Source organism: Dendrobates tinctorius, unplaced genomic scaffold (genome assembly GCF_039654945.1).
Source record: "Dendrobates tinctorius isolate UK_male_01 unplaced genomic scaffold, ASM3965494v1 ptg000116l, whole genome shotgun sequence".
Classification (NCBI taxonomy): Eukaryota; Metazoa; Chordata; class Amphibia; order Anura; family Dendrobatidae; genus Dendrobates; species Dendrobates tinctorius.
This window is the reverse complement of record NW_027361784.1, coordinates 47,801,513-47,819,004: the sequence shown is the minus strand read 5'-3', so window position 1 is coordinate 47,819,004 and position 17,492 is coordinate 47,801,513. Positions and strand designations below refer to the sequence as shown.

Below are 17,492 nucleotides of genomic sequence, written 5' to 3'. Positions count from 1 at the left end.
TGTCTGCACCCCTCTCCATGATGCCCCAGGCAGGAGCCTGCTCGCCTTCCCCTCGACCGGGCTCAGGATATTAGATTATCTGCACATTAATTGTATTGTTCCCCCCCAGGACGGCTGCATCCCTCTATTTCTGGCAATAGAATCTGGCAACCTGGGGATGTGTAAAGAACTGCTCTTGTCTCACGCAGACGCCCAGATCAGTGCTACAAGCAAAGTAAGAAAGAGCAAAGTGACCGCAGCCGGCGGAACATTGCGCCCAAGTATCAAATAGAAGATGCCGCAGACTGTAGAGAACCAGCTCGGCAATGCTCTGATCAGGGGGATCGCTGTGATAATCTGATCAGTATGAGATGCCAGGTTTGCTGCCCTGATACATTGTTTCTGTTACATTGTGACATTTGCATGTTTATATCCTGACTGCAGAGAACTGGGGACTGCGCCCTCCATACAGGGTGTAGAAAGAGAGACGTGGACGTGGTCAAACTCCTGGTGGAATATGGAGCTTCTGTGGATTCTCAAAATGTGAGTATCTATCTATTTATGATCTATCTATCGATCTATTATCTATCTATCTATGTATATATTACCTATTATTTATCTATCTATTATCTACCTAATCTATTATCTATCTATTATCTATCTATCTATTTACTAATAGTAGATCTTCTGGCACAGGGTGACGGTCAGACCCCGCTCCACGTTGCAGCCTGGGAAGGTGATGAGATGACTGTGAAGTTCCTTCATCAATGCAAAGCCGACCCTAACGTCACTGACATGGTAACTCGGAAGAGGGATTGTATTTTACTCTTTGTTTTCTCCTTCCTCATCTTGTATTGGGGTTTATAGGTCTTGATATCCACAGAAAAGATGTCCGCTTGTAAGAAGGTCGGTTCTGATTGTGTGTTAAGTTACCGTATGCTTCATCTGGAGCAGATGTTTACTGAGCCACTAGTCCGGCTGTCAGTCCTCCAGTGAGGGCACCGAGCTTGGCAGTTACATATTAAAGTTTAGTCACAGCTCTTGTTGTTCACATATCAGATTGAAGCACAGAGCTTGGTGGTTTCAGATCAGAGCTCAGGAAAAGAGCTTGGAGGTTACACATGAAAGATTAGGCACAGAGCTTGGTGGTTTCAGATCAGAGCTCAGGAAAAGAGCTTGGAGGTTACACATGAAAGATTAGGCACAGAGCTTGGTGGTTTCAGATCAGAGCTCAGGAACAGAGCTTGGAGGTTACACATGAAAGATTAGGCACAGAGCTTGGTGGTTTCAGATCAGAGCTCAGGAAAAGAGCTTGGAGGTTACACATGAAAGATTAGGCACAGAGCTTGGTGGTTTCAGATCAGAGCTCAGGAACAGAGCTTGGAGGTTACACATGAAAGATTAGGCACAGAGCTTGGTGGTTACACATGAAAGATTAGGCACAGAGCTTGGTGGTTACACATGAAAGATTAGGCACAGAGCTTGGTGGTTACACATGAAAGATTAGGCACAGAGCTTGGTGGTTACACATGAAAGATTAGGCACAGAGCTTGGTGGTTTCAGATCAGAGCTCAGGAACAGAGCTTGGAGGTTACACATGAAAGATTAGGCACAGAGCTTGGAGGTTACACATGAAAGATTAGGCACAGAGCTTGGTGGTTTCAGATCAGAGCTCAGGAACAGAGCTTGGAGGTTACACATGAAAGATTAGGCACAAAGCTTGGTGGTTTCAGATCAGAGCTCAGGAACAGAGCTTGGAGGTTACACATGAAAGATTAGGCACAGAGCTTGGAGGTTACACATGAAAGATTAGGCACAGAGCTTGGTGGTTACACATGAAAGTTTAGGCACAGAGCTTGGTGGCTACTCATGAAATGTAGGTACAGAGCTTGATGGTTAGACATGAACGTTTACAGTAGAAAAAACAGCCGCACTCATAGGTGAATGCAAAATGTGAAAAGTTTTATTTACAGTAGTCACCACACACTAGAAATGTAGCAAAATTTGATGATTTGGAAGATAGCAGAAAGCAAGCTGTCTTCCGAATCATCAGTTTTTGTTACATTTCTAGTGTGTGGTGACTACTGTAAATAAAACTTTTCACATTTTGCATTCACCTATGAGTGCAGCTGTTTTTTGTACTGTCAAGTTGGACTTAGTCCTGTCCAGCCAGCACCAACTTACTCTACTGAGTGCGCACCTTCTCTAATTCCCATACATGAAATGTAGCTACAGAGCTTGGAGGTTACTCATGAAATTTAGCTACAGAGCTTGGCAGTTATACAGAATTAAGGCACAAAATGTGGAAATAACACATCAGATTTGAGGGACTGAGTTTGACAATTATACTTGGCGGTTACTCACTGTCGTGTGACCCATAGCTTGGTGGTTTCCGGCAGCAACAGGCACACTCACAGCAACCTGCAGTATCTAGAGCCGCCTCTATTGATAGAGTTCTCATTCTAGCAGCAGTTATAACTGCAGACCAGAGGAGGCGCCCAACATAAACACTGGACATTAACCTCCCTGGGCAGCTCCCATCTCAGGATGGGGGCTCGTTAGCTAACAACTCTCTGCCCAATATTCACTGCCATAAGAAAGTTGAAAAGTAGCCTTTGCTGATACCGAAAAGGATGAAAGTATTGCTTTAACCCCAATGTTAATTGCCATACATCACAGTCTTATATACAGAGCTCAGCAGGCAGTATCACACATGACATGCTCAGATACACAGCTCAGCAGGCAGTATCACATATGACATGCTCAGATTCAGAGCTCAGCAGGCAGTATCACACATGACATGCTCAGATACGGAGCTCAGCAGGCAGTATCACACATGACATGCTCAGATACACAGCTCAGCAGGCAGTATCACACATGACATGCTCAGATACAGCGCTCAGCAGGCAGTATCACACATGACATGCTCAGATACACAGATCAGCAGGCAGTATCACACATGACATGCTCAGATACACAGCTCAGCAGGCAGTATCACACATGACATGCTCAGATACACAGCTCAGCAGGCAGTATCACACATGACATTCTCAGATACAAAGCTCAGCAGGCAGTATCACACATGACATGCTCAGATACATAGCTCAGCATGCAGTATCACACATGACATGCTCAGATACAGAGCTCAGCAGTCAGTATCACACATGACATGCTCAGATACATAGCTCAGCAGGCAGTATCACACATGACATGCTCAGATACATAGCTCAGCATGCAGTATCACACATGACATGCTCAGATACAGAGCTCAGCAGTCAGTATCACACATGACATGCTCAGATACATAGCTCAGCAGGCAGTATCACACATGACATGCTCAGATACAGAGCTCAGCAGGCAGTATCACACATGACATGCTCAGATACAGAGCTCAGCAGGCAGTATCACACATGACATGCTCAGATACACAGCTCAGCAGGCAGTATCACACATGACATGCTCAGATACAGAGCTCAGCAGTCAGTATCACACATGACATGCTCAGATACATAGCTCAGCAGTCAGTATCACACATGACATGCTCAGATACAGAGCTCAGCAGTCAGTATCACACATGACATGCTCAGATACAGAGCTCAGAAGGCAGTATCACACATGACATGCTCAGATACATAGCTCAGCAGGCAGTATCACACATGACATGCTCAGATACAGAGCTCAGCAGGCAGTATCACACATGACATGCTCAGATACATAGCTCAGCAGGCAGTATCACATATGACATGCTCAGATACGGAGCTCAGCAGTCAGTATCACACATGACATGCTCAGATACACAGCTCAGCAGGCAGTATCACACATGACATGCTCAGATACACAGCTCAGCAGGCAGTATCACACATGACATGCTCAGATACGGAGCTCAGCAGTCAGTATCACACATGACATGCTCAGATACACAGCTCAGCAGGCAGTATCACACATGACATGCTCAGATACACAGCTCAGCAGGCAGTATCACACATGACATGCTCAAATACGGAGCTCAGCAGGCAGTATCACACATGACATGCTCAGAAACAGAGCTCAGCAGTCAGTATCACACATGACATGCTCAGATACATAGCTCAGCAGGCAGTATCACACATGACATACTCAGATACAGTGCTCAGCAGGCAGTATCACACATGACATGCTCAGATACAGAGCTCAGCAGGCAGTATCACACATGACATGCTCTGATACACAGCTCAGCAGTCAGTATCACACATGACATGCTCAGATACAGAGCTCAGCAGTCAGTATCACACATGACATGCTCAGATACACAGCACAGCAGTCAGTATCACACATGACATGCTCAGATACAGAGCTCAGCAGTCAGTATCACACTTGACATGCTCAGATACAGAGCTCAGCAGTCAGTATCACACATGACATGCTCAGATACAGAGCTCAGCAGTCAGTATCACACATGACATGCTCAGATACAGAGCTCAGCAGGCAATATCACACATGACATGCTCAGATACAGAGCTCAGCAGGCAGTATCACACATGACATTAGATCATGGGGTTAATTGCTTCTGGTTTTTCTGCAGATGGACAGATCTCCCCTGCATATTGCTGCTGAGAGAGGACACACCGGGATTGTGGAAATACTCACAGAGAAGTTTCGGGCCAATGTTTTAGCACGGACTAAGGTGAGAAGAATCTGTAAGCTTCTTCTCTCGTGCATTTTTAAGCTGTTTTTGAGACAAACATAAAGGCAGATACGAAACAGAGAAGTCTCAGCCTTTATACTTTGCCTAAAACTAGAACAAAAAGTTGATTGTGGCTGTGACACCCACACAACAGAAGTCTGTAGCCCCAGCACATTATTTCCAGGAGGAGCTGCAATGTCAACCAGTAACCACAAGGTGGAGCACCAGTGCTGACGTCCTATAGTCCTCCCTGCTCCCAAGCAAAGCCCAAGTAACCCCAAATCCTTTTTATATTTCCTCATGTTCTTCTGATTTGCCTCCTAGGATGGCGACACTCTAATGCACATCGCCTCCCAGTGTGGACATTCAGAAACTGCGCTCACTTTCCTGAAGAAGGGCGTCCTGCTACATATGCCCAATAAGGTGTGTATGACATTGATGGCAAGGTCATGTGTCACATAATGGACTCGCCAAGGTCAAATGCCACTTTAGTAGCAGAGAAGTAAATGGGGCAGTCATCGTCCTCTAATTTACACAGTTCTTTGAATGCAGCCTGCAGTGTAAAGAATGGCAGTTTTGATCACAAGTTTGTGCTATATATATATATATATATATATATATATATATAGCCCCCCTGGAACTTTTCAACCTTTTCCCCCATATCATGCTTCAAACATAAAGATACCATATGTAAACTGTTGGTGAAGAATCAACAGCAAGTGGGACACAATTGTGAAGTTGAACGAAATTTATTGGTTATTTTACATTTTTTGGGAAATTCAAAAACTGAAAAGTGGGGCGTGCAATATTATACGATCCCTTTACTTTCAGTGCAGCAAACTCACTCCAGAAGTTCATTGTGGATCTCTGAATGATCCAGTGTCGTCCTAAATGACTAATGATGATAAATATAATCCACCTGTGTGTAATCAAGTCTCCGTATACATGCACCTGCTCTGTGATAATCTCAGGGTTCTGTTTGAAGCACAGAGAGCATCATGGAGACCAAGGAACACAACAGGCAGGTCCGTGATACTGTTGTGGAGAAGTTTAAAGCCGGATTTGGATGCAAAATAATTTCCCAAACTTTATACATCCCAAGGAGCACTGTGCAAGCGATCAAATTGAAATGGAAGGAGTATCATACCACTGCAAATCTACGAAGACCCGGCCGTCCCTCTAAACTTTCATCTCAAACAAGGAGAAGACTGATCAGAGATGCAGCCAAGAGGCTCATGATCACTCTGGATGAACTGCAGAGATCTACAGCTGAGGTGGGACAGTCTGTCCATAGGACAACAATCAGTCGTACACTGCACAAATCTGGCCTTTATGGAAGAGTGGCAAGAAGAAAGCCATTTCTCAAAGATATCCATAAAAAGTGTCGTTTAAAGTTTGCAACAAGCCACCTGGGAGACACACCAAACATGTGGAAGAAGGTGCTCTGGTCAGGTGAAACCAAAATCGAACTTTTTGGCAACAATGCCAAACGATATGTTTGGCGTAAAGGCAACACAGTTCATCACCCTGAACACACCATCCCCACTGTCAAACATGGTGGTGGCAGCATCATGGTTTGGGCCTGCTTTTCTTCAGCAGGGACAGGGAAGATGGTTAAAATTGATGGGAAGGTGGATGGAGCCAAATACAGGACCATTCTTGAAGAAAACCTGTTGGAGTCTGCAAAAGACCTGAGGCTGGGACGGAGATTTGTCTTCCAACAAGACAATGATCCCAAATATAAAACAAAATCTGCAATGGAACGGTTCACAAATAAATGTGTCCAGGTGTTAGAATGGCCAAGTCACAGTCCAGACCTGAATCCAATCGAGAATCTGTGGAAAGAGCTGAAAACTGCTGTTCACAAACGATCTCCATCCAACCTCACTGAGCTCGAGCTGTTTGCCAAGGAAGAATGGGCGAGAATTTCAGTCTCTCGATGTACAAAACTGATAGAGACATACCCCAAGTGACTGCAGCTGTAATCACAGCAAAAGGTGGCGCAACAAAGTATTAAGTTACAGGGGCTGAATAATATTGCACGCCCCACTTTTCAGTTTTTGAATTTCCACAAAAATTTAAAATAACCAATAAATTTTGTTCAACTTCAAAATTGTGTCCCACTTGTTGTTGATTCTTCACCAAAAATTTACATTTGGTATCTTTATGTTTGAAGCATGATATGCGGGAAAAGGTTGAAAAGTTCCAGGGAGCCGAATACTTTCGCAAGGTACTGTATGTGTGTGAATATATAATATATTAGCAGCTTCTTATTAGTCCATGTAATGCATTCAATTTGGAGGACATTTAAAAAAAAATACCTTTATGCTTTACACTGCTGACTGCATCCAGGGAACTTGAATATTAAAATAAAGTGACATCAGATAAGTTCTTGATCAAAGGATTTTTTTGCAACTAACGTGAGGGCATAAACCTCATTAGTGGTTGTTTTTCCATTTTCTAGATCTTCACTTCTGGATAACATGAGGCTGGCTCTGTCTTTTTTGCAACCTCACTATCTATTTGACTAACTTATCATGTGGACCCCCAACAATCCAAATTTTGAGGGCACAAGTTTGTTTACAGAAGAAGTGAATGTGAAGTGAAAAGGAAGATAGTATTATTTTTATATTAAGTGAAAATAAGCTGCTCAGGGGAGGGTCTAATTGATAAGCACCGCCCACGAGGGCCTGAGAAAATAAGTACATTTACTTTAAAGGCTGCCTCTATTAATGGGTAGCACATTTATCCATCATATATTATATTAAATGTTGGAAACAGTCTGCAGACCCCTGTATATGAATATTATTATTATTATTGATAATTTTGTTGTATGGTTCCCTTACCTTGCAGTCAGGGGCATTGTGCCTCCATGCAGCAGCCAGGAGGGGGCACACTGCTGTGGTAAAAGCATTGTTACAGAAGGGGGCTCAAGTCAATGCTAGAACCAAGGAGAATTATACCGCGCTTCACATTGCTGTGGAGAACTGCAAACCGCAGGTGGTCCAGATCCTGCTCGGCTTCGGAGCACAAGTACAACCCAAGGGAGGGAAGGTGAGAGCACAAAGGCCCATGTGAAACTAAAAAGCATTGTTTCAGTTCTTTTTTTGATATCCTATAAAGTAATTGTATGGGTAATAGAGGGGGTCCAGCAGGAGCCCCTACAAAGAGCTGAAATTCAATACCCTTATTGCTTCCCATGCCTATTACTTGATACGGCCACAGGATGGCGACAGAGTCCCACATGCTGATACAATGTAGCCATGAATGTATCACTGACGGTTTTATAGGACTCGATCCATCAGAAAGTCAAATGAGTTTGTGCTTCGTCTTCCATTTATGACGCATTATGAAGACAAAGACGTGACTCATCTCCGCTGGGAGCCGCGATTTATTTCTGTGCCCAGATCCGTAAAATAGAGTTAGTTTATTTTTATTGCAGAACTTTACAAGGATCTCTCACTTATTCTCAGCTGGATTGTTCATCTACATCCGTGTTCTCCGTCGTACCCTGACAACTTCTGCAGTAGTTTTGCAAAACCCAAAAAGTCACAGGTTGTCAACCCAGGCTCGAAAAGCGGACAGCTGGGTAGACCTAGTGGTATGGGGCACAAACTGCTTCACATATCCCCCAATGTATGTCTGATGTGGTTCTGGGGTAATAGGAGACCCTGAGAATCCCATTGTATCGGTCTGAGCCAAGATCTCGCCATCCATCCTGACGGTTCTTGAGGTTTGGTTACTCTGTCTCGAGAATACGAATGATCACCAGATAAAAATGATGCCGTATGGCGAAGTCTTGGTTACAGAATCTCCCACCGGTTTGTGTATAAAGCTCCTATGAAGACCTATGTGACTTCATGGTAGCAGACTGGTCTGCAGTGATGTGTCGATAACAGGGGATATCCATGGCCCCTCACCTCTGTATCAGAAGGTAAAAGGCGCTGCCAACGTCCGTCCGTCAGCTAACGCCAGGGATCGGCAGGGATCACGCGCTCATTACCTAATTCTAATTAGAATGACAGTCTGTCAAAAATAGAGACCCCCGAAGGCTGTCCTGAGGAACCCACCTGCTCTAGATTTAATCAAGAGGGTTTCCATTCATTGACACAACAAACAGAGATCTAGATGTCGGTGAAGGATTGAAAGTACGTTAGAAGGTTGCAGACTGACTCCTATACCGAGACTGATCCATTTAACTCAGCATTTATCACTTAGGACCAGGAGACTCCATTACACATTGCAGCGCGGATAAAAGATGGGGAGAAAGTGGCCGAGATCCTGCTGAAGAGCGGAGCTGATGTCAACATGGAGCGAGAGGTGAGTAGGACGCCACACAATGTCATTCCAAACTCCCAATGAAATTGCTCGGTGTCCGAGGTCCTTGCCATTGAAGTCTAGTGAAGATGTATCTACTGCTTCCCCTTATGCCGCCATCGAGTAACATGTTGCTGTACTTTTCTCTCTGCTTGTAGCCACTATTTTATGAAATATAGATCTATACAGCCACCACTAGAGGGAGCTCACTACATACAGATTTATAAAGCCACCACTAGAGGGAGCTCACTACATACAGATTTATACAGACACCACTAGGGGGAGCTCACTACATACAGATTTATACAGTCACCACTAGGGAGAGCTCAATACATACAGATTTATACAGACACCACTAGAGGGAGCTCACTACATACAGATTTATACAGCCACCACTAGAGGGAGCTCACTACATAGATTTATACAGCCACCTCTAGGGAGAGCTCACTACATACAGATTTATACAGTCACCACTAGAGAGAGCTCACTACATACAGATTTATACAGCCACCACTAGGGAGAACTCACTATATATAGATTTATAAAGCCACCACTAGGAGCCTGTGGAGGAAGGTGTGCTGATCTGCTTGCTCCAGGAGTCACCAGTTTATTTTTTACACCCAGGAATCCACTACACCCCTCTCTTTCCTGGGTCAGAGAGGGGTGTAGTGGATGAACTGTGGGCTAAGTCCCTGTCTCCCACCCCTCGGTCTAAGCCGGCGAGGGGTGGGAGCTCATTGCTACCGGCAAAGAGGGTCACCAGATCCGGCAAGGCCCGAAACATGGAGGAGCCCAGGAGGCCCTAAGGCTGAGGCAAGGGCCGCTGCGGTGTCTCCTCCCGGAGGTGAGCGGAGTACTTGCAGAGGTGTAGCAGCGATGGTGCAGGATTGGGGCACTAGGGCCGCACGGGAGCCGGTTACCAGCTATGGCTCCCGCATCCATGTGTACCTCTGCGGGTATGAGGAGGCTGGGAAGACCCTGAGGAGGCTCCAGGAGGAGATGAAGGAGGTGAGGCAGGCTGCAGACAGAGCCTCCCGCACAGAGAAGTCTGCCCTAACAGCCAGGATATCCAGCCTGGGTATCTGTATTGAGGGCATTGAAGCCCGGAGAGCGGCCATATTGGACAACAGCGGGCCTTTCCGGGAAAAATTGGCGAATGAGGACCGATTCCACAACATGGCTACTGCAAAGGAGCCAGAGGGGTCTCGGCATCCGTCCCAGGTGGAGGAGGTGGACCATGTGGAGAAGGAGGAGGCACCGTACCCACCTGGGGGCTTGGTAAGTGATCTCCAGGCCACGCACAGCGGGATAGATCCAGTGCAGGTCCCACTCCCATCAGACCATAGTATTTCAAAGGATGATGGGGGTGATGCGGATGATAGCAGCAGCGATAACAGCAGTAGTGGGGGTTGCCTCGTCTTGCAGCAGATCCGTCAGCTAGAGTCCCCAGTAAGTTATGCCCACCTGAAATTTGGGGATGAGGACTGCAGGGACGAGGCTGCCAGGAGGGGGAAAAAGAAACAAAGGATGAAAACCTCGGAGGAGAGGTTGGTGTTTGCTCCCCTTCCGGGGACGACCCGGTCCCGCTGTGTGGAGCTCGCTACCCACCCCGGCCCGGGACCTGCAGTGGGTGCGGTGTGCGGGAGCGGGGAGAGTACAAGTCACGTGGCACAGGTCGCCGTCTCTGCTGGCGGTAGCATAGGGGGCGAGAGTGGGCATGTGGCTGCAGAGCCGGACAGTGTGCATAGTCTGGAGTGGGGCCCTGTGGCGGACGGAAGTAACACTTGTGGAGGTGTCCAGGCCCAATCCTCAGTGAAAACGGGGGACGGCCTGGTGCCTGCTGCACCCGCTGACGCTCGGGATGTGGAGACTGTGGGTACCTTGCCGTTGGTCGCCGTTCCCCGCAGTGTTGGTGGTGCGCTGTCAGCCAGGGGCCGCATCATCGGCGGCGTGTGCTGTGGTGTCGGGGCCCCCCACATGCAGATCCGATGCTGGGTCAAAGTCAGGGACCCCGGGACTGGTCATCTCGGGTGCAGCTGTAATGGCTGCAGCAACACCGGCCCGGACTGCACCCTCGCTGGAGAGGGTCGCACCACTGGGGTTCTCTGCATGTGTGTCACCTGTATCTGTGGGGGACCCGGTAGTGAAGGGCACACAGGAGTGTGGAGATGGTCTGCAGGAGATGCTGGAGCAACAGTCTGCAGCTTCCAGCACATGCTCTGCTGAAATGCAGGGTGTGGTAATTAAACCCTGCAGAATCACTCTTAAAGGGGCAGCTGCACTGCAAATAGAACCCCCCCCAGCAGAAAACAGTGTAAAAAACACAAATGTAAATAAGACTGGAAGTGGTGTGAATAGTGTCTGTGACAATGGTGAAGGGTCAGGTGTTGGAGGGGCGGTTTCTGCTGGAGGTATGGTTGGTGTGAATAGTGTCTGTGACAGCGGTGAAGGGTCAGGTGTTGGAGGGGCGGTTTCTGCTGGAGGTATGGTTGGTGTGAATAGTGTCTGTGACAGCGGTGAAGGGTCAGGTGTTGGAGGGGCGGTTTCTGCTGGAGGTATGGTTGGTGTGAATAGTGTCTGTGACAATGGTGAAGGGTCAGGTGTTGGAGGGGCGGTTTCTGCTGGAGGTATGGTTGGTGTGAATAGTGTCTGTGACAATGGTGAAGGGTCAGGTGTTGGAGGGGCGGTTTCTGCTGGAGGTATGGTTGGTGTGAATAGTGTCTGTGACAATGGTGAAGGGTCAGGTGTTGGAGGGGCGGTTTCTGCTGGAGGTATGGTTGGTGTGAATAGTGTCTGTGACAACGGTGAAGGGTCAGGTGTTGGAGGGGCGGTTTCTGCTGGAGGTATGGTTGGTGTGAATAGTGTCTGTGACAATGGTGAAGGGTCAGGTGTTGGAGGGGCGGTTTCTGCTGGAGGTATGGTTGGTGTGAATAGTGTCTGTGACAGCGGTGAAGGGTCAGGTGTTGGAGGGGCGGTTTCTGCTGGAGGTATGGTTGGTGTGAATAGTGTCTGTGACAATGGTGAAGGGTCAGGTGTTGGAGGGGCGGTTTCTGCTGGAGGTATGGTTGGTGTGAATAGTGTCTGTGACAGCGGTGAAGGGTCAGGTGTTGGAGGGGCGGTTTCTGCTGGAGGTATGGATGGTGTGAATAGTGTCTGTGACAGCGGTGAAGGGTCAGGTGTTGGAGGGGCGGTTTCTGCTGGAGGTATGGTTGGTGTGAATAGTGTCTGTGACAATGGTGAAGGGTCAGGTGTTGGAGGGGCGGTTTCTGCTGGAGGTATGGTTGGTGTGAATAGTGTCTGTGACAGCGGTGAAGGGTCAGGTGTTGGAGGGGCGGTTTCTGCTGGAGGTATGGTTGGTGTGAATAGTGTCTGTGACAGCGGTGAAGGGTCAGGTGTTGGAGGGGCGGTTTCTGCTGGAGGTATGGTTGGTGTGAATAGTGTCTGTGACAATGGTGAAGGGTCAGGTGTTGGAGGGGCGGTTTCTGCTGGAGGTATGGTTGGTGTGAATAGTGTCTGTGACAATGGTGAAGGGTCAGGTGTTGGAGGGGCGGTTTCTGCTGGAGGTATGGTTGGTGTGAATAGTGTCTGTGACAATGGTGAAGGGTCAGGTGTTGGAGGGGCGGTTTCTGCTGGAGGTATGGTTGGTGTGAATAGTGTCTGTGACAGCGGTGAAGGGTCAGGTGTTGGAGGGGCGGTTTCTGCTGGAGGTATGGTTGGTGTGAATAGTGTCTGTGACAATGGTGAAGGGTCAGGTGTTGGAGGGGCGGTTTCTGCTGGAGGTATGGTTGGTGTGAATAGTGTCTGTGACAGCGGTGAAGGGTCAGGTGTTGGAGGGGCGGTTTCTGCTGGAGGTATGGTTGGTGTGAATAGTGTCTGTGACAGCAGTGAAGGGTCAGGTGTTGGAGGGGCGGTTTCTGCTGGAGGTATGGTTGGTGTGAATAGTGTCTGTGACAACGGTGAAGGGTCAGGTGTTGGAGGGGCGGTTTCTGCTGGAGGTATGGTTGGTGTGAATAGTGTCTGTGACAGCGGTGAAGGGTCAGGTGTTGGAGGGGCGGTTTCTGCTGGAGGTATGGTTGGTGTGAATAGTGTCTGTGACAGCGGTGAAGGGTCAGGTGTTGGAGGGGCGGTTTCTGCTGGAGGTATGGTTGGTGTGAATAGTGTCTGTGACAGCGGTGAAGGGTCAGGTGTTGGAGGGGCGGTTTCTGCTGGAGGTATGGTTGGTGTGAATAGTGTCTGTGACAATGGTGAAGGGTCAGGTGTTGGAGGGGCGGTTTCTTCTGGAGGTATGGTTGGTGTGAATAGTGTCTGTGACAATGGTGAAGGGTCAGGTGTTGGAGGGGCGGTTTCTGCTGGAGGTATGGTTGGTGTGAATAGTGTCTGTGACAGCGGTGAAGGGTCAGGTGTTGGAGGGGCGGTTTCTGCTGGAGGTATGGTTGGTGTGAATAGTGTCTGTGACAGCGGTGAAGGGTCAGGTGTTGGAGGGGCGGTTTCTGCTGGAGGTATGGTTGGTGTGAATAGTGTCTGTGACAATGGTGAAGGGTCAGGTGTTGGAGGGGCGGTTTCTGCTGGAGGTATGGTTGGTGTGAATAGTGTCTGTGACAATGGTGAAGGGTCAGGTGTTGGAGGGGCGGTTTCTGCTGGAGGTATGGTTGGTGTGAATAGTGTCTGTGACAGCGGTGAAGGGTCAGGTGTTGGAGGGGCGGTTTCTGCTGGAGGTATGGTTGGTGTGAATAGTGTCTGTGACAATGGTGAAGGGTCAGGTGTTGGAGGGGCGGTTTCTGCTGGAGGTATGGTTGGTGTGAATAGTGTCTGTGACAGCGGTGAAGGGTCAGGTGTTGGAGGGGCGGTTTCTGCTGGAGGTATGGTTGGTGTGAATAGTGTCTGTGACAGCAGTGAAGGGTCAGGTGTTGGAGGGGCGGTTTCTGCTGGAGGTATGGTTGGTGTGAATAGTGTCTGTGACAACGGTGAAGGGTCAGGTGTTGGAGGGGCGGTTTCTGCTGGAGGTATGGTTGGTGTGAATAGTGTCTGTGACAACGGTGAAGGGTCAGGTGTTGGAGGGGCGGTTTCTGCTGGAGGTATGGTTGGTGTGAATAGTGTGTGACAACGGTGAAGGGTCAGGTGTTGGAGGGGCGGTTTCTGCTGGAGGTATGGATGGTGTGAATAGTGTCTGTGACAGCGGTGAAGGGTCAGGTGTTGGAGGGGCGGTTTCTGCTGGAGGTATGGTTGGTGTGAATAGTGTCTGTGACAACGGTGAAGGGTCAGGTGTTGGAGGGGCGGTTTCTGCTGGAGGTATGGTTGGTGTGAATTCTGCTAGGGAAAATGGTGAGGCTGAGGTCAGTGAGGTGGAGATGGTTGACTGTGAGGTTGAGAGTTCAGGGACTTTAGGGGCTGGTCCTTCGCCCCCCTCACCTGCAGGCACCATTAGTTATGTGGCTGCTGCAGGTGGGATTCTACGGGGGTCTTCCTCATCTCCAGACCCAGGGATTGATGCTTTTCGCCGCCGTTTCCTGGAGGCCCTCAAAAAAGGGGAGCGGACGATCAATGTAGAGGGAAGAGAGGTTGAGTTGTCCTACTGGCTATATAAGTTTGGTCTAGCTGCCTTCCAAGAGAAAAGGGGAGGGGAGACCGTGTGGTCCCTCGCGACTAGTGATGGGCAGTCCGGCTCTTTTTGGTGATCTGGCTCTCATGGCTCCATTCACCAAAAAGAGCCGTCTCTTTTTGGATCCTAAATGGATCCCTATTGCTTACATGTGCAGGCGTCTGAAACTCCGCACACCTACCGTGTAAACCCCGCCCACTTTCTAGGAACCAATTAGTTTGCTGAGTGGGCGGAGTTTTGTCCGGGTGGGCGGAGTTACGCCTGCCGAACATAGGGATTTTAGGCCCAGTGAGAGTCATTTGGGGATTTTAGTGGCTCTCACTGGGGTGCCGGCTCCCATAGTTCACAGCAGGGAGCAGGCTCTTTGTGTCGGAACGTTCGCGACCAACACATCATTACTCCTGACAGCCGGGCAGGAGCCCGGCTGGCGAGGGTTTGCCGTGGAGGCAATTTCTCGCCAAAGTGGGTCTAAGAAAGTGACCGTTTTAACATGTAATAAGTCTCTTTCTGGCATCGACATAATGACCTGGTTGAGCCGGTACGGCGAGGTTGTGGAGGTCCCTAAGAAGAACCTGGACGATTTTGGCATCTGGTCAGGAGGCTGGACCTTCATGGTAAAGTTGAAGCGTTCAGGGGGCACTGTCACCCACATCCCTTCCTCGGCTTTCCTGGGAAGGGATCGGATTCTGGTCTTCTACCAGGGGCAGCCGAAAGGTCTGCCACAGGTGTGGTGATCCTCGCCACTTCAGTGCGGACTGCAAGGTGCAGAAATGTGCCTTGTGTGGCGAGGTGGGTCACCTCGCCGCATCTTGTTGTGTCATTCGATGTCACCTGTGTGGTCATCTAGGTCACCCATTCAGCCGCTGCCCTCGTTCCTTCTCTAATGCCATGGCCGGCTGGGCAGGGGGGAGCCGCGAGGAAGTTCTTGGCGGTGCAACCTCTGCAGGGGTTGGAGGTGGCAGCGGTGGAGGAGCTGAGGGGCCAATGAAGAATGGCAGGGCTAGGGGCCCCTCTAACCAGCGGAGGCAGGCAAGGAGTCAGGAGGGCAGGGGGCAGGAGGTGCCTCGGGAAACTGGGGTGATGGCTGCCCCCTCCTCCGAGGAGACAGCCCATGTCACTGAGGCCCCGGGGGAGGAAGCGGTGAATGAGGAGATCAGACGGATGGAGAATGAGGAGGTGGCTGATCTCTCAGATGCCTCCCAATATGAAAGTTTTGATGAGGATGGAGGGGAACAGCTAAAAGAAAGGGGGGACAGGGGTACCAAGGGTACCAAGAGTGCCAAAAGTAAAAAAAGAAGAAAAAGAAGGGAGATGGAAAATCTTCTCCCTCCCTGACCAAGGTGCCTAAGGAAGGTCCCACCGACTTCCCTCTGATCCCCCTCTCTAACCGGTTCCAAGTCCTTGACGACCCTGCTGAGATGGGGGTCGGGGGTGAGGTTCCGGAGCTAACATCGGGAGGGTCTTTGGGAGGGGGCGGAATCCCTTCTCCAGGGGGTGTGTCTTCCTCAGGAGGTGGGGCCAACCCTGAGTCCGGAGATGAGAAAGAAGTGGGAGAGATGGATACCTCTGTCTCTCTGAAAAGAATAGGAGAGGCTTCATCGTCCGGAGATGAACGGGCTAGGAAAATGGGTGGGGGGAAGAAAAAGGCCATCTAACTCGATCACTCATGATGGCGGCACGCACCCCGTTGACTCTGGCGACCATTAATGTCGCTAGTATAAAGTCTGATGCGGCTAGATTAGCGGCCTTTGATTTTCTCACCCGGTTTGAGGCTGACATTTTGTTTTTGCAGGAGACCAGACTTACAGATATGGGGACCATACGCAAGGCGGTTAGCGAGTGGAGGTACGGGTCCTCGTACTGGTCTCTTGCGGCCGAGCCATGTAGCGGGGTGGCAGTCCTTTTTAAGACTGCATCGGTTGAATGCCGGAGAGTTATCAAGGTAGAAATGGGGAGGTGCCTGGTCTTAGACATCTTCATTAACATCTATGGTCCACAGTCAAAGTGGGACCGGAAAATTCTCTTCCTGAAGATTAAGCCCTATCTCTTTACGAGCCGGCAGGTGGTCTTTGGAGGTGACTATAAGGCTTCGTGATAGGGGAGGCTCCATTGACCGGCTGGCTTATGATAGCAATACTCTTAATAGCATAGCTAGTGACGCTCGCCTGGTGAATGTCCACATCCGGCACACCCCAGGTCACAGTGGTTTCACCATTCATAGAGGTAGCTGCAGGTCTAGGATAGACAGGTTTTTTTTGAAGGAGGAAGCCATCTCTTCAGCAGTGTCCGTTGTTGAGGTGGAGTTCTCCAATCACTGTCTGATTTCTTTTTCTCTGAATGTTTCAGAAACCCCTCGGATGGGAAAAGGACTATGGAAGCTGAATTCGTCGCTCTTGGAAGAAGCAGAGATAAGACAATCCTTTGAGGACTTTCTTCAGAGCCAGGTACTGCTTTTGGATCTCTGTAGCGATAAGTCAAAGTGGTGGGAGATGTTCAAGGAACGGGTTGCGAGTTTCTTCCGCAGCTCTCGAGCCTCAGGAGCCTGAGCAGGTACTGCCTGTATCAGAACCTGAGGAGGAAACTCGAACAGCTCGTCTCGACTAGGGGTGACCGTGAGGAAATCTCCAGAGTGAAGTCTTTACTCAAGAGGTGTCAGTACGATAGGCACACATCTTTGGTTTTTGAGAGGGATTTCGGGAGGTACCGCTCTCCCGACCCCAACAGAAACTGTAAGATGTCAGTTGTAAGGTAGTGACATGTATGGTCGACAGTACAGGTTCCCTGAACAGATCCAAATCAGGGATCCTGGAGGTGATCAGATCTTTCTACTCACACCTCTTGGGGAAGAGGGATCTGGATCGGAATGTGTTGTTGGCTTTCCTGGCCGAAGCCATCCCTGAGCCAGGGGATGTCCCCTCGCTTCACGTTTTGACA

General features: G+C 49.2%; 1 protein-coding gene across 2 annotated transcripts in view; it reads left to right on the top strand.

Annotated features, from left to right (window-relative positions):
* LOC141101357 (uncharacterized) overlaps nt 1-17,492 on the top strand; it is a 114,863-nt gene that overhangs the window by 5,004 nt on the left and 92,367 nt on the right. The window contains exons 5-11 of one of the 2 annotated variants that reach the window (XM_073590419.1): nt 110-214; nt 424-522; nt 676-777; nt 4,541-4,642; nt 4,967-5,065; nt 7,496-7,696; nt 8,861-8,962. In XM_073590419.1, the coding sequence (XP_073446520.1) occupies nt 110-214; nt 424-522; nt 676-777; nt 4,541-4,642; nt 4,967-5,065; nt 7,496-7,696; nt 8,861-8,962 (810 nt within the window). Of the gene's footprint in view, nt 1-109; nt 215-423; nt 523-675; nt 778-4,540; nt 4,643-4,966; nt 5,066-7,495; nt 7,697-8,860; nt 8,963-9,078; nt 10,238-17,492 lie in introns of those variants that run through there. The other variant, XM_073590418.1, reaches the window with a different exon arrangement.